Source organism: Crassostrea angulata, chromosome 4 (assembly GCF_025612915.1).
Source record: "Crassostrea angulata isolate pt1a10 chromosome 4, ASM2561291v2, whole genome shotgun sequence".
Taxonomy (NCBI): Eukaryota; Metazoa; Mollusca; class Bivalvia; order Ostreida; family Ostreidae; genus Magallana; species Magallana angulata.
In genome coordinates, this window is record NC_069114.1 from 26,435,595 (window position 1) to 26,459,246 (window position 23,652).

Sequence of the window (23,652 nt, forward strand, 5' to 3'; positions counted from 1 at the left end):
TAAGCTGCGCTTGAAATTTAATGCAATAGTTTAATTTTCTGACATCATCCTGGGCAATTTTTTGACTGTTGAAGTGACATCTGCTGGGACATTAACAACATTTCCATTAATGCTTAACTGTCCTCCTCTAGGTTTTTCTCTGAGCTGCATAAATGGAATTCTTGGAGAAACAAGTCGTTCTTCAAGTTCTGTCAGTTCATGTTCCTTCGGTTTTGATGGAAAAGCCATACCATTAGCAACTGAACATGGGGGTATTCTATTAGTTTTTAAATACAATTTACATGTACCACAAATTATATCAGCTTTCCTTACCTGGCAATGCTGAAGGATGCCATCAGGTATGTTTACAGCCTTCGAAACACTTTCTTTGAACAAGTTTGTTTACAGCATTGGCATACATGAGTAGGTCCTTCTTGTACAGATTTATGGAAATCAACAATTATTGATTGTTCCACTGGTTGACCAGGACCACTAATTTCTAATGAAATTTCTGTTGAACTACCACAACCATTAAGTTGAGATGAGATACCAATGGATGCACGATAATCGTTAACTTGGAGCAAAATTTCTGCCGAACTACTGCAATCATTAACTTCTGACAAACTTTCTGTGGATACACAATGATCATTGACTTGTGACAAAATATCTGTTGTACCACAAGTGTTACAAACAAGTTTGTTTGAACGGGTGTGTTTTTTATGAGACAAACGAACTATCGGGCCATTTCTCTTGAATGCTTTTTTGTCCTTCAATATATGCACCTTGAATTTGTAAACTTCAAACTGTGTTGAATTCTTATTCCAAAACCAAAATCTCAGAAGATTTTGCAACTCCTGTAACGATTTGACAGTAAAAATGGCAGCATTTCCATCACTATCAGTTTGTCCTTGCATGTTTCTACATGGGAGTCGAAAACGTGGAAAAAAGTATCAGAAGAATGAATTGCTAAAGCAACGCCCTTACAAAGAAATATACAAGCATGAGGTGCTTCATTCAAACAGAGATTTAATGCTGTTCCCAATGAAACAAAGGGAAATTCATTTGAAGATGTGTTTACGATATCTCCCGCAATTGTTGTTGAAATGGAGAAATTTGTTAAGCATGAATAAAAACACACTTTTCGAGGAATGTCCTCGGGATTCAAATATGAATGTGAACAGTATTTCCTCACTTGCCTATAAAGAGAATCTCCTTCAATTAAAAGGTTATCAATTACTTCTTTATCCCAAAAGAAAACTGTGTTTTTACTTGCAACTCTGTACAGAATGCTTATCAATGCATTTGCAACACATTGCCGGCCCCTACTTGTCTCTGAAAAATTCAGAACCCTGGTGAAAACTGCCAAAAACACTTCTTTCAAAAATGACATTATGAGCAAGCGAAGTATTTGATGACTCAACAACTTCATATCTTTCTACACCATGTTCTTCAACATCTGTTAATCCTAATTCGGAATATTGAACAGCTTCTAAGTTTGACCTTTTTGGTAAGCTTTCGTTATCTGAATCTGAAAAGTTACAACTTCTTTTCATTTCTAATTATTTCTCTTTAACACTTATTTAAATTCCAATTTCTGTCAACTATTTCTTAACACAACATGATTTTTTTTTCTTAAGCTAAGCTATTTTTCGACTTTGAATTGGTTTAACAACCAGAGGTCCACCAACTATTCCACAGCAGTCGCAAAGTCACTCGACAAGGAAAATATTAATATTGCCTTTCCATGCATATTCTTTATGTCCAAGTTAACAGCAGTTATCTGAATTTTCGTTTTATACAAACCCCAACTGTTATATATCTTAAGGGGAAATATCAGTGAAATGTTAAGGGGAAATATCAGTGCAATGTGAAACCCTCAGTTCTTTTCACAAGAGTATAACTTTAACTTGAATAAATAATCTTGATCAAACAAAGATAATTTTGAAATAAATTAATGGCCTTCTGAACTCATAAATATGCTGCACTTTATTGATCTACAGGAATCAACCATCAGTCAGTGCAAGTTAATAAAAATCAGATCTCAATAGAGAATATACCGACATTAATTATCACGTCTCTATACATCCATTAAGATTAATATATGGTCACTTTCAACACCTCAGTTCCTAAAACATGTTAATAACCACACTTTGTTACTTTTCTTGCACAAGATATTAATTCAAAACTACTTTGCCTTCAATTGAGATTTATCTTGAGCATGGTAAGAGCATATTTCTTGTGTCAATGTTCATATTTCTTGTTCATTCATCTCTTGATTGTTCATTTCTTGAAAGTTTATCTCCCTGACATACAACACTTGCAGTTTATTTATTATCAAATGTCCAAGATATACATATGTGCATTTCTATTTTACCATTTTCTATGACGTGTGAAATGTGGATAATTTATGTACACCCAAATTCTAAATAATGAATACACTTGTAAAAACTGGTAAACATAAATATCTGCTTATGATTTAAAACAGGTTTTCCATGACTGAATTTCTGGATTATCTACTCCAATGAAACTCTATAATCACCACGACAAAAACAAAGCAATTAACATATCATCACTTCAAGCATTAAAACACACACTCTAGACTATCAGTCGTATGCGAAGCCTAAATCAACATAAAGATTTCCTCGTCAACAGCACAATATTATATCTAAAATATAACTCTTTATTTAGTTCTTATGCATGTAGCTGTAGCTAAATGGTATATGACAATAACAGTGGCGACCGTGTCTTTAGAAAGGCTTGTTGACTGTTACAAACTTCACTTTTCATGTAAGAAATGTAACGAAATAACTTTAAGACAATCAGTTTCATATGCATTTAAAACAAACATAAAACACAAACCTTTCCGTTGAGAAATCTCGACCGATACGTTGACAAATCTGAGAATGTCGTCTTCTCAAATATGTGTCGAATGAAAATAGTTCCAAAACTATTGTCATTCTAAAAATCAACACTATACACAGTAAAAATAATTTGCCGAAATTACTCATTTTATTTCAATTATTAACCATTTTTATAAATACGAATAATTTATCTTTCGGCCGATTTTTATGTAGGTTAATGATTGGGTCCAAACACTGTTTCACTTTCGGTTTGTCCGCGTGACAATAAAAATCAACTCCCAAAAAGAAATTGGTACATCTATCATGTACCCAATACCCACACCTTGCTTTGTTGCACCCCACCCAATGTCCCCGTTCAATAACAGATAGGCAAATGTTACATGTTTCAGCTACTTTGGTTTTAATTGGCTCAGTCTGGGAAGATTTCTCAGGCAGCTTAATTCCTTTTCCTACTCACTAATGTTTCTCTGGTGGAATCAAAGATGGTTGTGTTTTCCGAATGAATCTGAGCTTGAACGGTATTTTTAGAATAGAAAAACTTAGATTGTTTGGGAGATTGGAAAGAAGGCTTTGGAAGGGAATTAACAGAAGGGGAGTCCCGGTGCAGAATGGCAAATTCTCTATCTTTTTGTCGTATTTCTAAGGACAATAATTTAAATAAATATCGCCGATTGATTTTTAGGAAATCGACCCCAGTCCATGGGTCTTAAGAGGAATGAATTTGAAATCAGTCAGAGACAGAAAATTAAACACATTGTCCAAGACCATGTGAAGCAGTGCCAAATGGAATATATGACACAGAAAGTTAAGAAGAGTTTGGAGGCACTTCCAGAATCAGATACAATCATATCTGACAAATATCAGATTACGATTCCACCAGTGGTCTTGACGACTACCGTATACCAAACTGTAGCTGCCCAGACGCAGCCAAGCTAAACCCAGATTAGACAGTTCAAAAAACACCAGGGTTCTGGCAGACCAGTTTATTATGTCTAATGGAAATGGTAAAAAGCTGAAACAAACATAAAACCAGAAATTACACAGGTGTCACAAAATCAACATTATTTCTTGAACACACATGTACAGATGTACACGCATGTGAAGGGAGCCGTGCATATAATAAACATCGAATTCCTATGCTTATTATGAGAATATATGACACAAGTCAGTAGAGTACTGTTATATAGATACAATATACAAGACTCAAGATCAAGTACTATGTAGACCGAGTAGACTGACGATCGACGTATAAAAATGCTATAAATTTGACCAAACAACATCAAACTGACACTCTCCAGAACTATCATAGAATAAGAAGCAATATTCAGTTATATTCATTCAATGACATCATTGATAAATGCTTAATATAACATGTTTTTATGAAAGGTTTAGAGGCACTAACACTTGGCGCGAAAATAAAACAGTAAACAATTTTCCCTACATATTGTCGAAAATATCAATATATTCTGTACTTTCACTTCATAAATGATAAGCTTATTTCATGTATGCAAATAATCATATGTGTACAATCATATGCACGAAATAAAAGGTTAGAACTTACATCGTGGCACCGAAACATCTACCAAACTCAAGCGACCATGTTCACAGAACCGGAAACGTACTAATAACAATGCGGGGCACACTTATTGCCTAAAATAACCCAAAAATACGGGTGATGCTAATCGCCGCAGCATCAGAAAATACATTCAATACAAAATCAATGCACGTTACACAACACTCCCCGTCTGATGTTAATAATATCACCTAATATCAACAAATAAACAAGAAAATGTAATGTTTCTATTACACATGCATACAATACAGAACATGTTCATTCACTTTCACAATCTTTCCTGCAAAGTAACACAATGTCACTTGTGGGTCGAGTAAATGTTCTCTTGTCACTGCCGACGTGCACATCAACCTTGCGAACGCGATTATCGGAACTTGGATGAGCTTTGACGATTTTTCCGACTGGCCATTCGTTTCGGTATGTAGATTTATCGGCGAGAAGCACGACATCACCCTCTTGGAGATTCTTAGACTCTTGTTTCCACTTGGAACGCACTTGAAGAGATGGAAGGTATTCAACTCGCCAACGAGCCCAAAACTGATCTGCTAAGTACTGCACACACCTCCACTGTTTCTTGTAGATGTCCTTCTTATTGAAGTCGTCCAGCTGAAATGATCTCACTGTCTGATCAGTCTTCATAGTAAGAAGCATTGCTGGGGTAAGTGGACATGGACATTCAGGGTCGTAAGACATAGGTGTGAGGGGTCTATCATTCACGATAGATGAAACTTCTGCCATAAGTGTCGCAAGTACGTCGTGCGTCAGGTTCTTCACACCCAGCAAGAGAGAATCCAGTATGCGTCTTGCCACTCCTATCATTCTCTCCCATGCCCCTCCCATATGTGAGGCATGAGGTGGATTAAAAACCCAGTTGATGCTGTGATCAATAAGGTACCTCTGTATGGGTCTGTCGTCTACTCTGATGACATTCGCGTTCAAGTCCTTAGTAGAGCCAACAAAGTTTGTCCCTTGATCAGAGTGAATAATTTTCACTTCCCCTCTCACTGCACAAAATCGTCTAAGAGCATTGATGAAACTGGGAGACGACATCTCCTCCAACAGTTCAATGTGCACAGCGCGCACAACGAGGCAAGTGAACAGTAGGGCCCATCGCTTTGAGTTGACTTCTCCTCCGCGAGTCTTACGGGTGGCTATTGTCCACGGACCAAAGACATCTATCCCAATGTAAGTGAATGGGGGTGCTGGGTCCAAACGATCAAATGGAAGGTCAGCCATCTTCTGCTCCTCACGACGTCCTCGCAGTTTTCGACATTTCACACAGTGATGAATACAGGAATTCACAAACCTTCGTCCACCAATCAACCAAAATCCTGCACTTCTGACAGCCGCTTCAGTCAATTGACGCCCTTGGTGACTGATTTTTTCATGAAAATGACGGACGATCAAGACGGAAATGTGATGTTCTGGAATGATGACAGGGTTTGTCTGCAGCATGGACAGTTTTGACTCCCGTATGCGTCCACCAACACGAAGAAGTCCGTCGTCATCCAGGTAAGGAGAGAGTTCCAAGATGGTGCTAGATCTCGGAAGTGGTAATTTATCTCTTATGGCTGCAATTTCCTTTGAGAAGTAATCTCTCTGGACTACTCTGATGACTGTTAGTTTGGCATCTTCTTCAGGTGTACGTGACTGACTCTAGGTTGCAATTTTTGAGCGAACGAATCCTATCAAGGTACGGAAGGCTCTGGTTAGACTTTTCCACGTCGAAAACTTCTCAAAGTGATCAGACAGTGGACGGGTTTTCTCTGCAACATGATCCACTAAATCGGTTTTCAGAGTTCTAATCTCCTTGTCCTCGTCAGGGTCAACTAATGGAAACTCCTGGTAACTTTCCTCTGCTTGTCTGGAGAATGAACCACTAGGACCATTTAGCCACTTGCTCTCTTGCAGACTTCCAGTTGAAATGGATCTTGTGGGCTCATCTGCTGGATTCTGTGCGGTCGGTACGTATCCCCACTGTTCAGGACTTGATGACTTCCGTATCCTGTCAACACGGTTCCTGACGTACGTGTAAAACCGCTTGGTCTCGTTTCCAATATAACCTAAGACGACCTTGCTATCAGTAAAGAATTTCACTTGACGAAATTCTACTTCCAGTTCATCCATGATGACGTCATAAATTTCCGTTCCTAGAACAGCAGCACACAGCTCGAGACGAGGGATGGTATGGCCATGTTTAGGAGCTACCTTGGTCTTTCCAAGTACAAATCCAAAATGACGTTTACTGCTGTTGTTGACAGTGACAATGTAAGCCACTGCAGCGATAGCCAATTCAGAAGCGTCTGTGAAGATAAACAAGTCCCTGTCAGATGATGCATCCATCGAGTAAGTTCTAGGAATGTTCACTCCTTCTAATGAGCCTAGGTCATTCTTCCAGAGTTGGAATTTGCTGCGAAATTCCTCAGGTAGTGGTTGGTCCCAATCTAATGGCTGGTTCATAGCCTCTCGAAGGAGTAACTTTCCTGCAATGGTGACAGGCATAGCAAATCCTAAGGGGTCATACAGTCCGTTTATGGTAGACAGCACACCACGTCGCGTAAATGGTTTTTCTTTTACAGTCACACGGAATGTAAAAGTGTCTCTCTCTAGATTCCAGGAAACTCCTAGACTCCGCTGGATTGGGAGATCATCATAATCAAAATCCAGCTCTGTTAAATCTTTCGCCAGATCATCTTTGTCGAATGCAGCAAGTACTTCACCGGAGTTTGAGCAAAGTTTATGTAGCCTCAGATTTCCCTCTTCTTGGAGAGACTTCATGGCCTTTTTGAGAAGCGTTGTTGCCTCTTCAGCTGATCTGTGTGATGAAAGTGCATCATCCACATAAAAGTTCTAGATATACTCCTTGACATCAGCGCCCACGGTTTTCTCAGCTATATCTGCAGTCTTCCTCAACCCAAGTGCAGCCACAGCTGGACTTGGTCCATTGCCAAAAACATGCACCTTCATTCTATAATCCACCAGTGGTTTGGTTGTATCATTGTCCTCATACCATACAAAGCGTAAATAGTCTCTATGGGACGGGTGAACAAGAAAACTGTAAAACATCTGTTGAAGGTCAGCAATTACTGCAATCTTCTCTAAACGGAATCTCATAAGGACTCCTACTAAATTGTTCATGAGGTTCGGTCCTGTCATAAGAACGTCGTTAAGAGAAATGCCTTGACATTTCGCAGATGAACCAAAAACCATCCTAATACGATCCTTCTTCTGGGGATGATAAGCTCCGAATATGGGTAGATACCAGTATTCTCGGTTGAGTTCAGGTTCAGGAGCTATCTCCGCATGTCCATTCTTCAACAGTGCTTGCATAAATTCCAGAGCGTGTCGATGTTTCACCGGATCCCTGCGTAAAGAGAAGTCAAAGTTCCTCGCTCGGTCCATTGCTTGATGACGATTGTTTGGAAGAGGCGGACGAGAATGCTTGAAGGGTAAAGGTGCAACCCAGTTGTGATTCTTGTCTCGGGTCATCTCACGGTCCATGAGGTCTAGAAAATGCTGATCCTCTATAGATAATGACGGTTTGTTGTCATCCTTTGTTGTTCTAAATACTGAGTCTACATGTAGATAACTGTCACAAGGATCCAAGGCAGTAGGACGTCCGTTGAACTGAGTGTGTGTTTTCATAGAGTTCAAGTCATGAGGTAAGTGCTGGCCATCCAGACACGTCTCTCCAATGATCACCCATCCTAACTTAAGTCTCTGAGCATATGGTTGGCCTGCTTGTCCAATCTTCTGATCCAACACGTAGTGAGCGGGAGTCAGATCTCGTCCAATGAGAAGAGAGATTTTGGCCTTAGAGTCCAGTTCGGTAGTTTACCAGCAATAGACTTGAGGTGTGGGTATCTAGCAGCTACCTCTGGTATTGGGATTTCATTCCTGTTGTTTGGAATCATATCACACTCTGTCAAGGTAGGTAAAGCGAGTCGTTCCTTTCCACACAATGATGTCACAATGAAGCCGTCTGCGCGCCGTCCAGCAGTCATGACTTTCCCAGCACAGCTGTTAATACAGTATGGCTCTGCTTCAACCTTGATTTTGAAAAAATCTAAAAGTTCGCTACTGATCAAGGAAGCGTTACTTTGATCAGGTTCTAATCTTCACACTGTCTTTGTGTGACAATGTCACAAGCACAATCTTTGCACATGACTTTGCTGGACCTCCCTTGCAAATCTCAGTACAGCTTGACGACACTTCTGTCCGGTGCTCCCCGCCATGAGTCGACGCTACTTGGAATGGCTGTGAGGTCTCAAATGCAGGTGATGTTCTGAATATATGCATAGCTGTGGCATGTGTCATTTCGCCGCACTCTGAACACCGAATGTTTGCGTGACAATTTCTTCTGAGATGCTTGACAGCGCAGCAACGAAAGCAAATTCCGTTTTGCTTCAAAAGAGTCTTGCGTTCTTCGAATGGCTTGTGACGAAATACACGGCACTCATCTAATGTGTGGTTTGTCTTATGAATGATGCATAGGACACGGTCATCTTCTGTTCCATTCGTAGAGCCCACCGTTGTCTTGGCTACCGACACTCTAGTATTTCTCACTGGCGGTCCATGACTGTAAGTGTTTGTATTTATATCGAAGTCAAAGCTTGGGTCGTTGAATACTTCGGCCATGTCATGCACAAAGTCGCAGAAGTATGTGAAGGGTGGGAATAGCACACTGTGTATACGCTTGTACATAGCGGCACGATCACGCCACTTATTCTGTAAGTTGGGTGGCAATTTGGTTACCGTGGGGTTGATTCCCATAGAAGTGTCATAGAAGCTTAAAAGTCCAGCGTACTCTGGTCTCTCCTTAACTGCCCTTATTTCAGACAGAATGTCAGAAAGTTCATACATTTTCCCCCTGTCCTTAACTGTCATCTTAGGGACAGAGTTCAGTTTCTTCTTGAGAGCCACTTCCACTTTCTCTGGAGAACCATAACGGCTGTCTAGGCGTTTCCAAGCTCTTTCCAGTGCTGTAACGGGCTTTCCAGCGTTTGCGACTTTTAAACTCTGTACTTGCTTGGATGATTCCTCTCCTGTCCACCGAAGTAACAAGTCTAGTTCTTCGGCCGGCGTGGCTTCGATTTCCCTTGTCACACTCTGAAAAGTGCACTTCCATGAAACATAGTGTTCCGATTTGTCATCGAACTTGTGAAACCTTGCTGTCAGTAAATCTCGCTTCACTAGATACTTTGCCAAGTCTGTAGCAACACACTGAAAATTGTTTGTCTCTATACGTTCACTGCGGATTTTGTTGTTAGGTTTTGGTTCCTGTTCCAGATCCTCTTGTGGCGGAACGATGGGTTCTTGATTCCTAACGTACTCTGCTGTTCTTTCCTGTGTCACTGAGTCACTTTCTGTAAGTTCATACGGAAAGTCCAAATCTTCATCTTCCTCTACTGCCTGTAATTGAGCTACAGCAATGGCTGCCTCCTTCTTCGCTGATAGCCTCCTTTCCGCTGCATCCAGTTTTGCTTTCTGTAGGATTGCGTTGGCTTCGTATGCCGCCTTTTCTTCTAACAACTTCGACTCCTCCTCTAGAAACTCCAATCGTTTCTTCGCGGTCTCCGCTGCTAACTTCTGCTGTAGACGCACTGAGCTCGCGCACGATCTGTGAGAGGACACAGAAGGTGCTGGGGACCTGACCTTTTGCTTGCTGGTCTTTGTGAGTTCCTGTAGTGAATCCATGGACGGGTGTTTCGGAATATTCACAGTAGAATCCGGTACGTCACCTCCTGTAGACATCGTCGGTAGTGGATCTTTTTACTGTAGCTGCCCATAAGCTAAACCCAGATTAGACAGTTCAAAAAACACCAGGGTTCTGGCAGACCAGTTTATTATGTCTAATGGAAATGGTAAAAAGCTGAAACAAACATAAAAACAGAAATTACACAGGTGTCACAAAATCAACATTATTTCTTGAACACACATGTACAGATGTAAACGCATGTAAAGGGAGCCGTGCATATAATAAACATCGAATTCCTATGCTTATTATGAGAATATATGACACAAGTCAGTAGAGTACTGTTATATAGATACAATATACAAGACTCAAGATCAAGTACTATGTAGACCGAGTAGACTGACGATCGACGTATAAAAATGCTATAAATTTGACCAAACAACATCAAACTGACACTCTCCAGAACTATCATAGAATAAGAAGCAATATTCAGTTATATTCATTCAATGACATCATTGATAAATGCTTAATATAACATGTTTTTATGAAAGGTTTAGAGGCACTAACACTTGGCGCGAAAATAAAACAGTAAACAATTTTCCCTACATATTGTCGAAAATATCAATATATTCTGTACTTTCACTTCATAAATGATAAGCTTATTTCATGTATGCAAATAATCATATGTGTACAATCATATGCACGAAATAAAAGGTTAGAACTTACATCGTGGCACCGAAACATCTACCAAACTCAAGCGACCATGCTCACAGAACCGGAAACGTACTAATAACAATGCGGGGCACACTAATTGCCTAAAATAACCCAAAAATACGGGTGATGCTAATCGCCGCAGCATCAGAAAATACATTCAATACAAAATCAATGCACGTTACACAACACAAACAGGTATGTCATTTGTACACTGTCCAACATCTTATTCAGTAGCTGGATCATATGTGCCAACTGTTATTCAATTCCTAAATACCCAGCTACTACAGGATTAAGTGCATTGCCTTTGAAAACACAAGATAAGACATTAGCAATAGAATTCCCAGCGGTTAGTCCTCTTTTTTGTGTACAGCCCAAAACTGACCCCTGTTATGCGCAAGCAGAAAACAATAAAACACGAACCTTATCACTGAATTTCATATCCAAACACTATAGTTTCCTAGCCCAATCAATCCCAAGATTTGAAGTGATTGGAGACAATCTAGATTTAACAATATCACCTACCTCGATGCCAAAGACAGACAGAGGAAGAGCATTCATTGGTTTTTGAACATTGCGTTGTGTAAGAGAGTACTGTCAGACCTTCCTGATGAGTGCCCCAAAGCCGAGATAATGAAAGTTCCAAATAGTGTTTTCATACCAAATACAGGTGATTGCCAAGCCCTAGAAAATGATATATCATATAATAAAGATCCTGTGCAAGCATGTACAGTGTTTGAAGCAATTTCAGGCCTCTATCCCAGACTGTATTCAGCACCCAGATATGGATGAAATGTGCAAAAAATCTTAGTACAGAATAATTGATTTGCTCGACAAAAGTGAGAACAAGTCAGAGGACATGATTAGTATCCTACAACATATACATGAACACTGTGTAGCTCACTCTGAAGAAAACCCTACGAAGGTCATTGAAAAAATTGTATTTGGGGGTGATGTGTTGACCAACGAGAGAGTCTACAGTGCCCAGTACTAGTTAGCCATGATGAATGCTGAGTGTGACTTTAATGGTTTGGATGGTGTAGTACACAGACCCGAGGGTTTGCATCGGATGATGAACTTCCTTGGGGTATTTCTTGTCAGCAGTTTCATATGTACAATTCCTTGTTTGGTTTTGTTGCCAGTTGACCAGATGATGACCTCCATTTGGAATATCTTTTCTTACTAAAATTTTATTGTTCAGAGTGAGTTCTATTTTGGAATGAGTTATATTTTACTAACCAGTCATTCAGCATTTTGAGGTTACAGCATGTGCTTGTGTAGAAATCTAGAATAGTAATGTATTGTAGTTTTCTATCAAATTATTTTGTTCATGCTATCAAGATTTGTTGACCATTCTTTAAATTACAGTTATGAACTTCAGTTGTTCTAAAGGTTTTCTGATTCTAACTTGAATTGATAAATGTAGAAATTGATGTCATACTGTATATATCTCTAAAAATTACTGACAATATTACTTACACCCCACCCATCCATGATAACATCTCCTCCTTCACACTTATGTACTTCCTGTTTAACTTTGGATCTGTTAGTTAAAAAGACAAATTTAACCGTGGACAATATTAAAGACTTAAAGTTTTTAGCCAATTAATAATAATTTACAAAAATTTAAATGGTACACTTTCTTAAAGTTTGTTAACAAGGGATATTTTTATTTAATATTTTAGATCATATACAAGCAATTTTACAGCCTAAAGTCTGCTGCAGACCAAGGAAGTTTGTACCAGTTGAGAAATGTTGTCAGGAGAGTTGATGTTCAAGGTCCAGAGGGAGCTTTTAGTTTTAATATTTTATGTAATTATTTGTTTCAGATAAAATATGAACTTCGTGCAGGACTGCCTTGATTCCTTGTGTTAGGAGCTTGTCTTCACATGTTTGGAATGGACTCTTTAGACGGTGTCCCAGTTAATGTTGAGATTCCTCATTTCTTACATCTGGCATCCATTGAGGAACAGTATGCTTGGCTCAAAGAACTGGGTCAACAGCTGTTTAAAACGTACATAAAACTAAACGAAGGTAAATTTTGATACATATATCCAGTGTAAAGATTCATGGTATCGTTATTTTTTTATGGAAATTATCTATAAAATAAATTAATCTGATAGTTACTTGCAATTTATTAAAATATATTATAGACAGCCTTACCAACATTCAAATGACTGATCAAGTATCGGAGATGGATGATCAAGAATTACTGTTGGCAGAAATGTACGACTCTCGGATTAATCGATACAGCTGTACATGCAACAAAACTTACAAAACTAAGGGTCATTTCAAAAGACACCTTGAAAATGAACATGAATGGGACTTTGCTTTAAATCAGGATACAACAAATTCAGCAATGCATTCAAAGGTGGATCATGTTGCAGTATGGCGAGTTTCTTCATGAAACTGTCTTTTCTGCTCAGAGACACAGAAGATGCCTATCATTACGGTGATGGTGATCGTATTTTCAAAAATGCAAAATTCGAGATGCTTTGTGCCGATGCAGCCCACCATACTAAATACCGTTTATGGTTGTGGCGTATGCAAGCATACGAAACTGCCATCTTGAGTCCAAGACAGGTAGTTGAATATAAATGGAACTGTACAGCCAATACACATGGTGGGAAAGGTAAAAATATTCCCAATGACAATCTGGTAAAGACTCTTGTGCAGAAAATTAAGAAGAAATTAAGAGAACAGGGATCAATCATAACCCACAACAGTGCACAGAGAATAGCTCTTTCTATTCAAATTCAGCAAGAATTGAAAGAAAATATATTACGACACTTCACAAGTAAGGAAACGGGACGTTCAAAACCAACTGTTAACAGAGACTCTGAGCTTAATCTTTTGATGACAGAACTGCTGGATGGAGAAGTTTTTGATGTTATCCAGGGAAGGGAATTCCATGCTTTCAGGGGATTTAGTTATATATTTTCCAGAGTTAAAGCTGAAGAACTGCACAAATGGATTTCAGAGCAAGTTATGAAATGTTTTAAAACTTGTTTAAAATGAAAGGTTCTCTGTGAGTCTTTGAAACTGCATGGACCAATATAACACGATGTTTAATGCGCATCTATAACTCTTCCTTTTGATAATTAAAGTAAAAACACTCTTCCCAACATAACTGCCCATTAACTCATACTGTGCAATAAAATAAGATTCTTAATCAATCATGTGTTTTATTTTTTAGCATAATCAGAAATTGATTTACTGTGGAATCATTTAAATTCGTGGGAGCCAATTTTCGTGGATTTTGGGTTTTTGGCTTATTCGTTGGTATGTAATTTCGTGGATGCGCAGGTTTTCAGTTTCAAAGATAACTCTTTCTAAATTTGTTTTTGTTGAGGATGTAAATTCGTGGGGAGGGGCTTCCCACGAATACCACGAAAATTGAGCCACCACGGATTGTAATGATTCCACAGTAGTCCTCATTGTCAAAGAAAAATTAATATATTCATATATATTTGTATTTATAGAGATTCCAACAGAGATTTCCCAACTTGTTCAAATCCTTATAGAGACAACAAATTCCATGATGCTTGTTTGAAAAAAAAATCTTCAGATAAAGTTTCAACTTGAAATGTTCTGTGGATCGATATCCATTTGTCATTTTACATGTTTATATCGTCTGTATTAAGGCTGAAAATGAAAATCCATCACTTCCGATTGAAACTGAGAGTGAATCAAATTCTTTAATAATCCATGAAAAATGACATCAGGGTCTTCGTTTTGTTTCACTTAAATAACACTCATTTTAATGTCATTTCTATCAGGGGTGTCAGATATCACACAAGCATTTTTTCCAAAGCACAATTTTGTCATGATTTTTCTTCTGTGACTTGGGCACGCAGTAGCAGTCAGTGCCAAACAAGGAACTTTTAAACAGAGAGAACGCACTTCACCTATGTGACCAAACCACTCGCGAAATGCAGCTTCCTGATTTTTTCCCTCACCCCTGAAAATAAAAGATATGGATTATGATAACTGGACCTCTGGGGTCTTCCAAATTTTCTTTGGGTGTTTCAACTTTGATTTATAACTTGATTTCATATTAAGTTGGATGGACAAATGCCTGATGAAAATCTTTCTGGCTCAAAACATATATCACTTATGAATGTTTTAAAGATAACTGTTGGGATATGATTTTGATCACACTATTTTGAAAGAATTCAAATTATTTTATTACAGTCAAAAAAATCTCACTTTTTGTTGTTACCTTTATTTAATCAATTATATTATAATTATAAATTATTGAAATATCATGCAGATTTGTTTGTATCTGACTTTATATCATAATTTGGTTTTTAAACATTATACGGATACAATCATTCATGCAGTATATAATTTAATTGATGTTTTTAATTTTTAAAAAAAATTTAAGGACAAAAATTAAGTAACAAGTCTGGGTTTATGGTCAATGTAGAGAGCTGGAGATAAGAACTTATGAACTTGATAAATGATGATTATGTATGTGTGTAAATTATTTGTTAACTGTATTATCTTACCAATGAATGATGGTATGCGCCTCATCAACAACTATCAAACGATGTCTCTTTCGAAACTCTGGGTTCTTCAGAGCATCCCTTCGTTTAGCTTCTCCAACTATACTCTGTACCAAGATATTTTGGATTTACATTTGGCTTAATTGCTTGATTTTTAAATACCTCAGGGTTCAAACGATGTTCATTCAAAAGTATGAAAAAGAACGATAAATGGTATTAGTCAAATTTGGCCCCCAAAATTCGCTATTTTTAAAATGATTCAGGTACATTAATTTGTTGTGTTATTTTATAAAAGAGTTGACATGAAATATGTTTTTCACCCATTTATTTGATTTATATGCACTCACTAGCAGTATATGACGTCAGAAAAGACGCTATTTTTATAATTCAATCAAAATCAACCAAAAATTAACATTTTTCTTATCTTTTTTCGAATGGGAAATATAGAGCGACTCTTTGAACAAGAACGAACTTTTAGTCACTTATAAGTATTGGAAAGATACATCTTTGGTGAAAATATTTTGTTTGTTCAAGTAGTCACTCAATGTTTCCTTAAAGAAAAACTGCCTCAAAACAAGCCGTTTTATGCTAAAAATGAGAAAATGGCGGGAAAAGGTAAACTTTATGATGTCATATTTTTAAATTGTGGGCACTAAAATCAAAATGAAAATTATGAATAAACTTCAAATGTATATTTGTACAAATAAAACAAAGAATTTCAGTAAAATGACAATGTTCATTTTAGGGGGCCATTTTAGGCTCAAACCATATATAGTACTTTCCAAGATTTCTTAGTCGAAACGCCCCTGTAAGCTTATCAGGTTTCAATACAATGCTAAAAAATGTGATGTCTACGGAGATTTTGTATTGCAGCAAGCCCGGATGATAACGTTGAAAAATTGCGCGATGCATTCCGAGTGTATTCCGAATGGAGAAAAGATGTAAACATTCCCCATTATAAATTTCCCTAAGGAATCTGTTTTCGTTCCTGTGAATTTTTCCGAGTGAAAGATGATAATGTGTCAATGAAATTATCTTGGAAAATATCCCTTTCAACTATTTCAATTGCACTTCTTTCACAAGTATGTGTATTTTTATTGAAAATCGTCCAAATGTGCTGCATAAATATCTTGGGACAGACTATAGGACCTCCGGGCTAACAAAAACGAAGTTGTAATAACCGCTTGTAACTCTCTCAACATCGGTTGACACTTCAACGTATACTGCTTTATATCTCAAGCTGGACAACCGTTCTACTTGTGCTGTTTTTACTAACGGAGCTGAGCAACTATAACTGTTAGTCACTTAATGAGTGTTACCACAGTTTCACCGAACACAAGTGGTACACATTCATATGCCAAGGATTTGCCACTTCCTGTCTTAGTTCCAACGAATACAGCCCGGTTTTCGTTCAAACATGATATATCCAGCCTTTGATTTTCAGTTAGACAATTAATATTGAATTTTTTGCAAATTCTCTTTTCTTGATCCGCCATCTTTGTACAAAACCCAAACTACGTTTTATAAGGAGTTATTTCATTGGACAATATATTTTTAGAAATATTACGTAATGTTGAACGTGAGCCCGACTTTTAGATAGCGACTTATGTCAAGGGTTTGTGTGGAGTTCCGTAATCACAAAACCTTGACGTTGTGAAGATGTGGAGTTCCGTAATCACAAAACCTTGACGTTGTGAAGATGGAAAGACAATGGATATGACATTTATCACACGGACCTCCAGAATGAAATTCATCAGTGGCGAGCAGAGCTAAGACATTCTGAATACATTAATTCCCCGTTTGATGAAAAAAGAACATACCAGTTTGGCAAATAAGACTTTAGACAACGATTTGATAAACTTTTCTGAAAAATGCAAAAACAACCGTTCTCTATTCGTACAAGAGGCTTTGAGAAACAATTCTTTATATTGTTCTTCACTCTCATTAGAACCCATTTTTTTTTACTTCCACTGAAAGAACTGTTTTCCATTCTATTGAGAAAAAAACAAAGCAGCAAATTTCTGAAAAAAAAAATACAGGACTTGCTTGAAGAACTATTGAATCTTGACTTTGAAGTTGGTATGTACCTGTATTGTAGAAACATAAAAATAATATTAGAATATCACATATTATATTATTACGTATATGTGTGATTCATGAGCCTTAACATTTCTTTAGGAGAAGAGAAAGAACATAAATGGAAGAAAGACATTAAAAATGGCACAAGGGCTCTTTACATACAATTCTATAATGAAATCGTGGAGGTGTCTGACACCTTACAAGACACAAGGAATATAGGTGACATTTATATCCCATAACAATAATAATATTTACTTTTTTAATTATCGTATTCTTCATCCACGATTTTTTCTCTCATCCTACACAAAATTTTATGCAATACTGTAGTTTTGGTAAAATTATACTTTTATTTTCATTTAGATATATTAACATAATTGATGATAACTATTTAAATTTCATCTTCTGTAAGTAAAAACTTTAAATGTAATTAAAACCGACATGTAAAGAAATGTATTTTTGACCACATTATTCCTCCGTAGATTTTGGCCTGAAAGACGATGATTCGACTAAATCCGCATCTGATGTTTAGTTTCACACCACAACTTCCGGTATTATGGAAGGAATACCAAACGAGGAGCTATTGTTGCCAATTTGTAAGTGTTGCCAGATTGTATTAACTTTGTTTTACTTACCAACAAACTGTGCCTCATACATATGCACATTGCGAAAATATGTAGAAAATTTAATAAAATTTAATCATTGGTTAAATAGGGGATTCTTATAATAAATTCAATAGTCATATAAATACATCATGCGATGATTAACTTACCATTTTCCGATCTTCGTCTTTATTGTTTTCCTTAACAAAATTCTTTTATGACCGTGAAATCAGTAATTTCTAATGAAAGTTCTCCTCGTGAGACGCGCTTTTATACCTTGGTTTTTGTTTGTGAGTATTTCTCACATGCTTATGTAAAACACTGACAACAACTCATCATGCGATTTTTTGGATTTTATTTTTAGCAATTTTTCTTAGTTTTTTTTACTCTGAAAATAGCTTAATTAAGCTATTTGTAGTAGCTTTATCAAGCTATCTAGCTTAATAAAGCTATATAGCTAAATAAAGAGATTGTACTGGACCTGTTGAGGACATGTCTTGGTATTAGGTTAACCTGTGAACCTGTATCGAACTTAATTCTGATAGATGTTTTGTCTAAACCCAAAAACAAATTACAAACTGCTTGGTCATGGTTGTGATTTGTCTCAATAATATCTATGAAAAATTCTGGTTCTGAATCTGATTGCTCTTGCAAGGTCTGTAATTCATGACATGCCACAGTTTTACTAAAACATTTCTTAGCAAAATGGTCCCATCTATTATAAGTCTTACACTGTTTACCCTTCGCAGGGCATTTAACACTTGTAGAATGATCATACCCACACCGGTCGCACTCTTGTGTCTTCGTCTTGTGGTGGTGCTTTGGTCTGGCCTGCGGGGGTCTTCTTCGCTCTGTATCTTTGGCCGCGTTTTGAGATGGGCTGCTTCGACCTGCCTTCCTAGTGTTCTGGTTGTAAGAATGGCTGACTGCATGGATCTCTTGTCCCGACATGGTCTTCAACTGTTCTTGAGAATACTCGTGTGACTGAGCTATCTGTATTGCCTTTTCTACTGTCAATTTCTCACCTTCTGCGATGAGCTTTTCCCTCACCTTCTGTGACGATGTCCCGAAAACGATCCTTCTCCGAATCATCTCGTCCTTACTGTTTACGTAATTGCAGTCCTCTGCAAGTACTCGTAAGCTAGTGACAAATTGTTCTACTGTTAATGCTCCTTGATTCTCGTTGTTAAACTTGAAGCACTCAGATATAGGGTTCAACTTGGGTTGCACGTGCGCCAAATAGCGTAAGTCATGGGGTTCAAGTTTCTTCTTTTCATCGTTCGTCATACCTGTCCAGATGGTGTAGATCTCGCGACCTTTGTCGCCAACCCATAAGGCCATAACAGTAAATAAGTAACCTTGATCTCTTCGCTTTTCTCCTCCAGTGGTCCTTTGAATATGAGATCAACGTGTGTGCGGAATTTTTTTCCACTGCTCTGGGAAGTTCGACGCTTCCCAGTCCATCTTGGGGGTAGGTACGCCTGTAAAATCCATCGTTGAATGTGACTCGGACTTCTGACACCATGTAATAGTATTGCGTTAACTTAGATATTCAGTAGGTCCGACAATAGGACTCTAATAAGGTATCGACACACAGCTGCCTGAGTCAACGTTTTATTCTGAACGTATATCATGTGTAAATCAAACAAAACAATTCGTACATCAAAACAGGGGAGTGTATGGTAACTCGTACATATAATGTTCGTAATGTTACACTTTGTTTCAATCTTTGCACAATATGTACACTCATTTTCTATTCAAGATATACGGGACAAAGCCTCAGAGTTCCCATGTAAATGATCTGACCTATGCTCTATATCAAATTTGTAAGTTTTAAGCCAACGGGCTATTTGACCTTCTGGGTTCTTGAAATTAAACAACCAACGTAATGAACCGTGACCAGTCCTTATCTTAAATGCTTGTTCATAAAGATAATGGTGAAAGTGCTTGATGCACTGAAGTTTAGCTAATAACCCCCTCTAGTGAAACGGTAGCTACGTTCCGACGCGTTAAATAGTTTTCTGCAATAGCAGACGAATCCCTTTGTCCGTCCTGTATCTGGGATAGAACAAATCCCATGACCATATTTGAGGCATATGAACAGCACTATCTCTTTATTAAGCTATATAGCTTGATCAAGCTATTAGATGTGTGAAAATTTGAAATAAAATTACTAAAAATAAAAACGAGAGAGTCGCATTATGAGTACTTGTCAACAAGTTCATCCGTGCGTAAGAAATACTCACACACTGAAATAAAGGTATAAAAGTGATGCGTGTGGGGCGCTCAACTTAAACAATATCCGAGGGAAGTGTAAAATATTCACAGATTGTAGAAAAACAAGAAGATCGCATAATGGTAAGTAGAAATATTTTTTCTATATGATGTAACAGATTACTGACCACCGATAATGAAAAGGTCCATCATAGCCTTCATAAATTTTTTAGCAATTTATAAATGTATATATTGTACAAAACCATAAGAAACTGTCACCAAAAGTACCAGTTAATAGGTATAAAAGCCATGACAATACTCACAATTTGAAGTACATGTGCCTTGCAAGCCCTAGTCTCCATATACAGGAAATGCACAGTGAATACTAAAGTGTTGGTACAGAAACAACCAAATCCTTATCTTCCGGATCAGAATCTATGGAAGAACATTAGTATTAAAATCACTGTCTTTGTAACCCTATAGGTTTTTCAAATAATTTGTCTATTAAAGAAGGCAAGGGATTAAATATGTATTATATTGAAGTAAGATAAAAAAAATATCTATTTATATTCCATAATTTCAAGAAAATAACGATAGATTGCAATAACCCCCCTCCCCCCTATTTTCTTAATTTTTATTTACTATATTAAAACATAATTAAATGAAAGTATAATACAAGCGGTTATAATATGAAATAGAATGCTAAAGTAAATCCGGGAAAAAACAATAAAAGTCAAAAGAAGAGGGGCACAGTCAGAAGTGGGCCTGCATGCAAAACGTACATGGAAGACGCCAAAAAACGAAATGTGTACACTGTTGAAAAAGGTATGAATATATTATATACCTTCGTCCTTCATAACGTCTAGCAAACTTTCTACAACTTCAAGTAATTCTTTGTAGAAATTGATATACAATTTTTTTCCACCATTCTTTATATGTCGTTTCCATTGTACACTCCTGTCTTCTCCTTTATTAAGAAAAAAAAACCATACAGCAATACATGCTTCTGCATATCAGTATTTGAAATATGCAAAAACATTATTAAATATGCATACCAGCTTCAAAATCCAAATCAAGTAGCTTATCAATTTGTTCTTCAATCTTGGCAGCTATTTCAGGTTTTGTTCTACTTTCGATGGAATGAAAGTGTGTGCGTTCAAAAGTTGTAAAAAAAAAAAAGGTATTTGAGAAAGGGAGACTTTCACTGAATTATTGTTTGATACTTCTTGAATATAATGTTGTCGGTTGTTTTTACATTTTTGAGATAAATTTATGAGTTCTTTATCTAGCGATTTGTTGGACAGGGAGGTATGGTCGTTGGAGGAGAAGGGGTTGGAAAGATGTTCAGCTCTTCTCAATTCCGCACGCCGCTAAAATATTTCAGTCTCAAGATTGGTGTGGAAAATGGAGTTGTCACTGGAGTCTCTTATGTTTAATTGGGATTTCATGTTCTTCTTTATCTATAATGAAATGCCTTTTATATATATATATATATATATATATATATATATATATATATATATATATATATATATATATATATATATATATAATTTAACAGGCTAAAGAACTGCATCTTACAAGTGAAATACTAGTAATAATTATTGTGAAAACACCATCTGGGAAAATGTCCACGTATGCCACACCTGAAGATGTTAGTATATTATGGAATACAGAATTTTAAATTAACGGGTTATTTAGTTCAATTAATTTTCCCCCTTGTTATTTAATAACACGCATTGACTATACATTTCAGCATATGCAGCGATTCATACATTCTCCCCCTCTAACGTTCTTAGCGCACCGCCCTGTTATGTTACAACAACGTAGATATCCTACTCTTCCTCTGTTACTACAAATTGCTCATCTTCAAACTCTACTGAACTTATCTCCACCCCAAACCGTTCTTCTCCGTCTACACCTCCTATACTATCTTTAAATGCACCCTCCCAACAACCTTCTTCTTTTCCTTCTCCCTCTCCTTTGTTTCCATCTCCTCAACCTACTCTTGTACCCCCTATCATTAACTCCAAATTTGGAGAAAAGGAAAAGACAGCAGATGGATGTCAGCCGTCAAAGAAGAGAAAGACTGTAGTATACAGGAACAAATCAACCCAAACGGAAACAATAAGTACTAAAGTTCCGGAAACTTGCAATGTTTGTTTGACCACACAGGAACGTGGACACTGGGTTGGGTGTGACCGTATTGAGTCCACGATGAATATATGGGATTCTATTTCTCTTCTAAAACTGTTGTAAAAAAAAAACTAAATTTTTATGTCCCATGCACAGATAAACAAAACAACTGTTATATATGTATTAAAATTCTGTGCATTCTATATTTTATATAATTTTTTAAAATACTTTTTATTATACAATTATTGATGAAAAATACTTGCATCTTCTAGGGTATCCAGATTTCTACAACATTGCATCCAGTGTTTTTCCTTTAGCGCTCCGCTGGGAAGCCAACTTTTGGCCTGTCTATTTTTTTGTCTCCAATATAAAACCGCAGCCCTCTCCTTTGCTTACATTTCCAGATTCTTAATATTTATTTTATGAATGTTAAACGTCGTTCTCCGAAACTCAGTTGTACGTACATGTATCCATGGTATTTGATATACAGAAGTCAAAGATAACTATGTTTAATTAACTGTATAGATTAAAAGATTATTTAAGTGCGTCATCTTGCATTAAAGTGTAGCTAACTTAGGTGAGAATTTGCTCTTCTTACGAGCGAAGGACTCGTGCTCCTGGATGAATTGAAAAATTTCAGCTGGTGCAATGACTCTCATGATAATGTCTAATAATTCAATCTGTTGATAGTTGGTTTTGGATACGCCAAAGTAAAGGGAAGAAAACTTCAGCCTGGACGCCATAATGACGTTACTGTTATTACGTCTTATCCCCGCTCGAAACAAATACACTGCTAGGACGTAAGTAAATATGGACTCCAGCAAGAACCTGCATTACATGTACGTAAACTAAGCATTAGTATGAAATTTCAATATATGTATACTATATATCTGTAATTTTTATTCGCTCAAATTTATTCATTTACATGTAGTTGGGATCCTTTACTTCTTTACACCAGGCGAAAAACCCTTTCCCTGAAGGGTCCAATTCCCGTTCGGAGCAATGAAACATGTAAGGAAATAACAGTTCATCTCCTATGAATAAGGACTACATAAAATGTATACTAGTAAATTTATTTAAAGATTGTAAACATTGGTGTAATTTATAAAACTAAATATTATTTCTTTTCACAGACCTGTTCCAAAAAGGAGAATCTCAATGAACTGCACAGTGTAAGACTTGAGATCCAAGGATAAGTCCAGTTGTGTTTTAAAATATGTATTAAATGAAAATAATGATGAAAATACAAAGTATGACAAAGATGATTTATCCGACAGACGGACACACTTGGCTCAAA

The 23,652-nt window shown here is 37.0% G+C and overlaps 1 protein-coding gene and 2 pseudogenes across 1 annotated transcript; 1 reads left to right on the forward strand and 2 right to left on the reverse strand.

The window, feature by feature from the left end:
• Window positions 1-4,759: 4,759 nt before the first annotated feature.
• Window positions 4,760-7,191, reverse strand: LOC128182188 (uncharacterized). The gene is made up of 3 exons (XM_052850791.1): window positions 6,129-7,191; window positions 4,866-6,047; window positions 4,760-4,764 (listed from the first exon to the last, which is right to left on the reverse strand). The coding sequence occupies exons 1-3, from the start codon at window positions 7,189-7,191 to the stop codon at window positions 4,760-4,762; spliced, it is 2,250 nt and encodes a 749-aa protein (XP_052706751.1).
• Window positions 7,192-12,592: 5,401 nt separating this feature from the next.
• On the forward strand, window positions 12,593-13,798 carry LOC128181646 (uncharacterized; annotated as a pseudogene).
• Window positions 13,799-20,604: 6,806 nt separating this feature from the next.
• LOC128180372 (uncharacterized) lies at window positions 20,605-21,667 on the reverse strand (annotated as a pseudogene).
• Window positions 21,668-23,652: the final 1,985 nt, after the last annotated feature.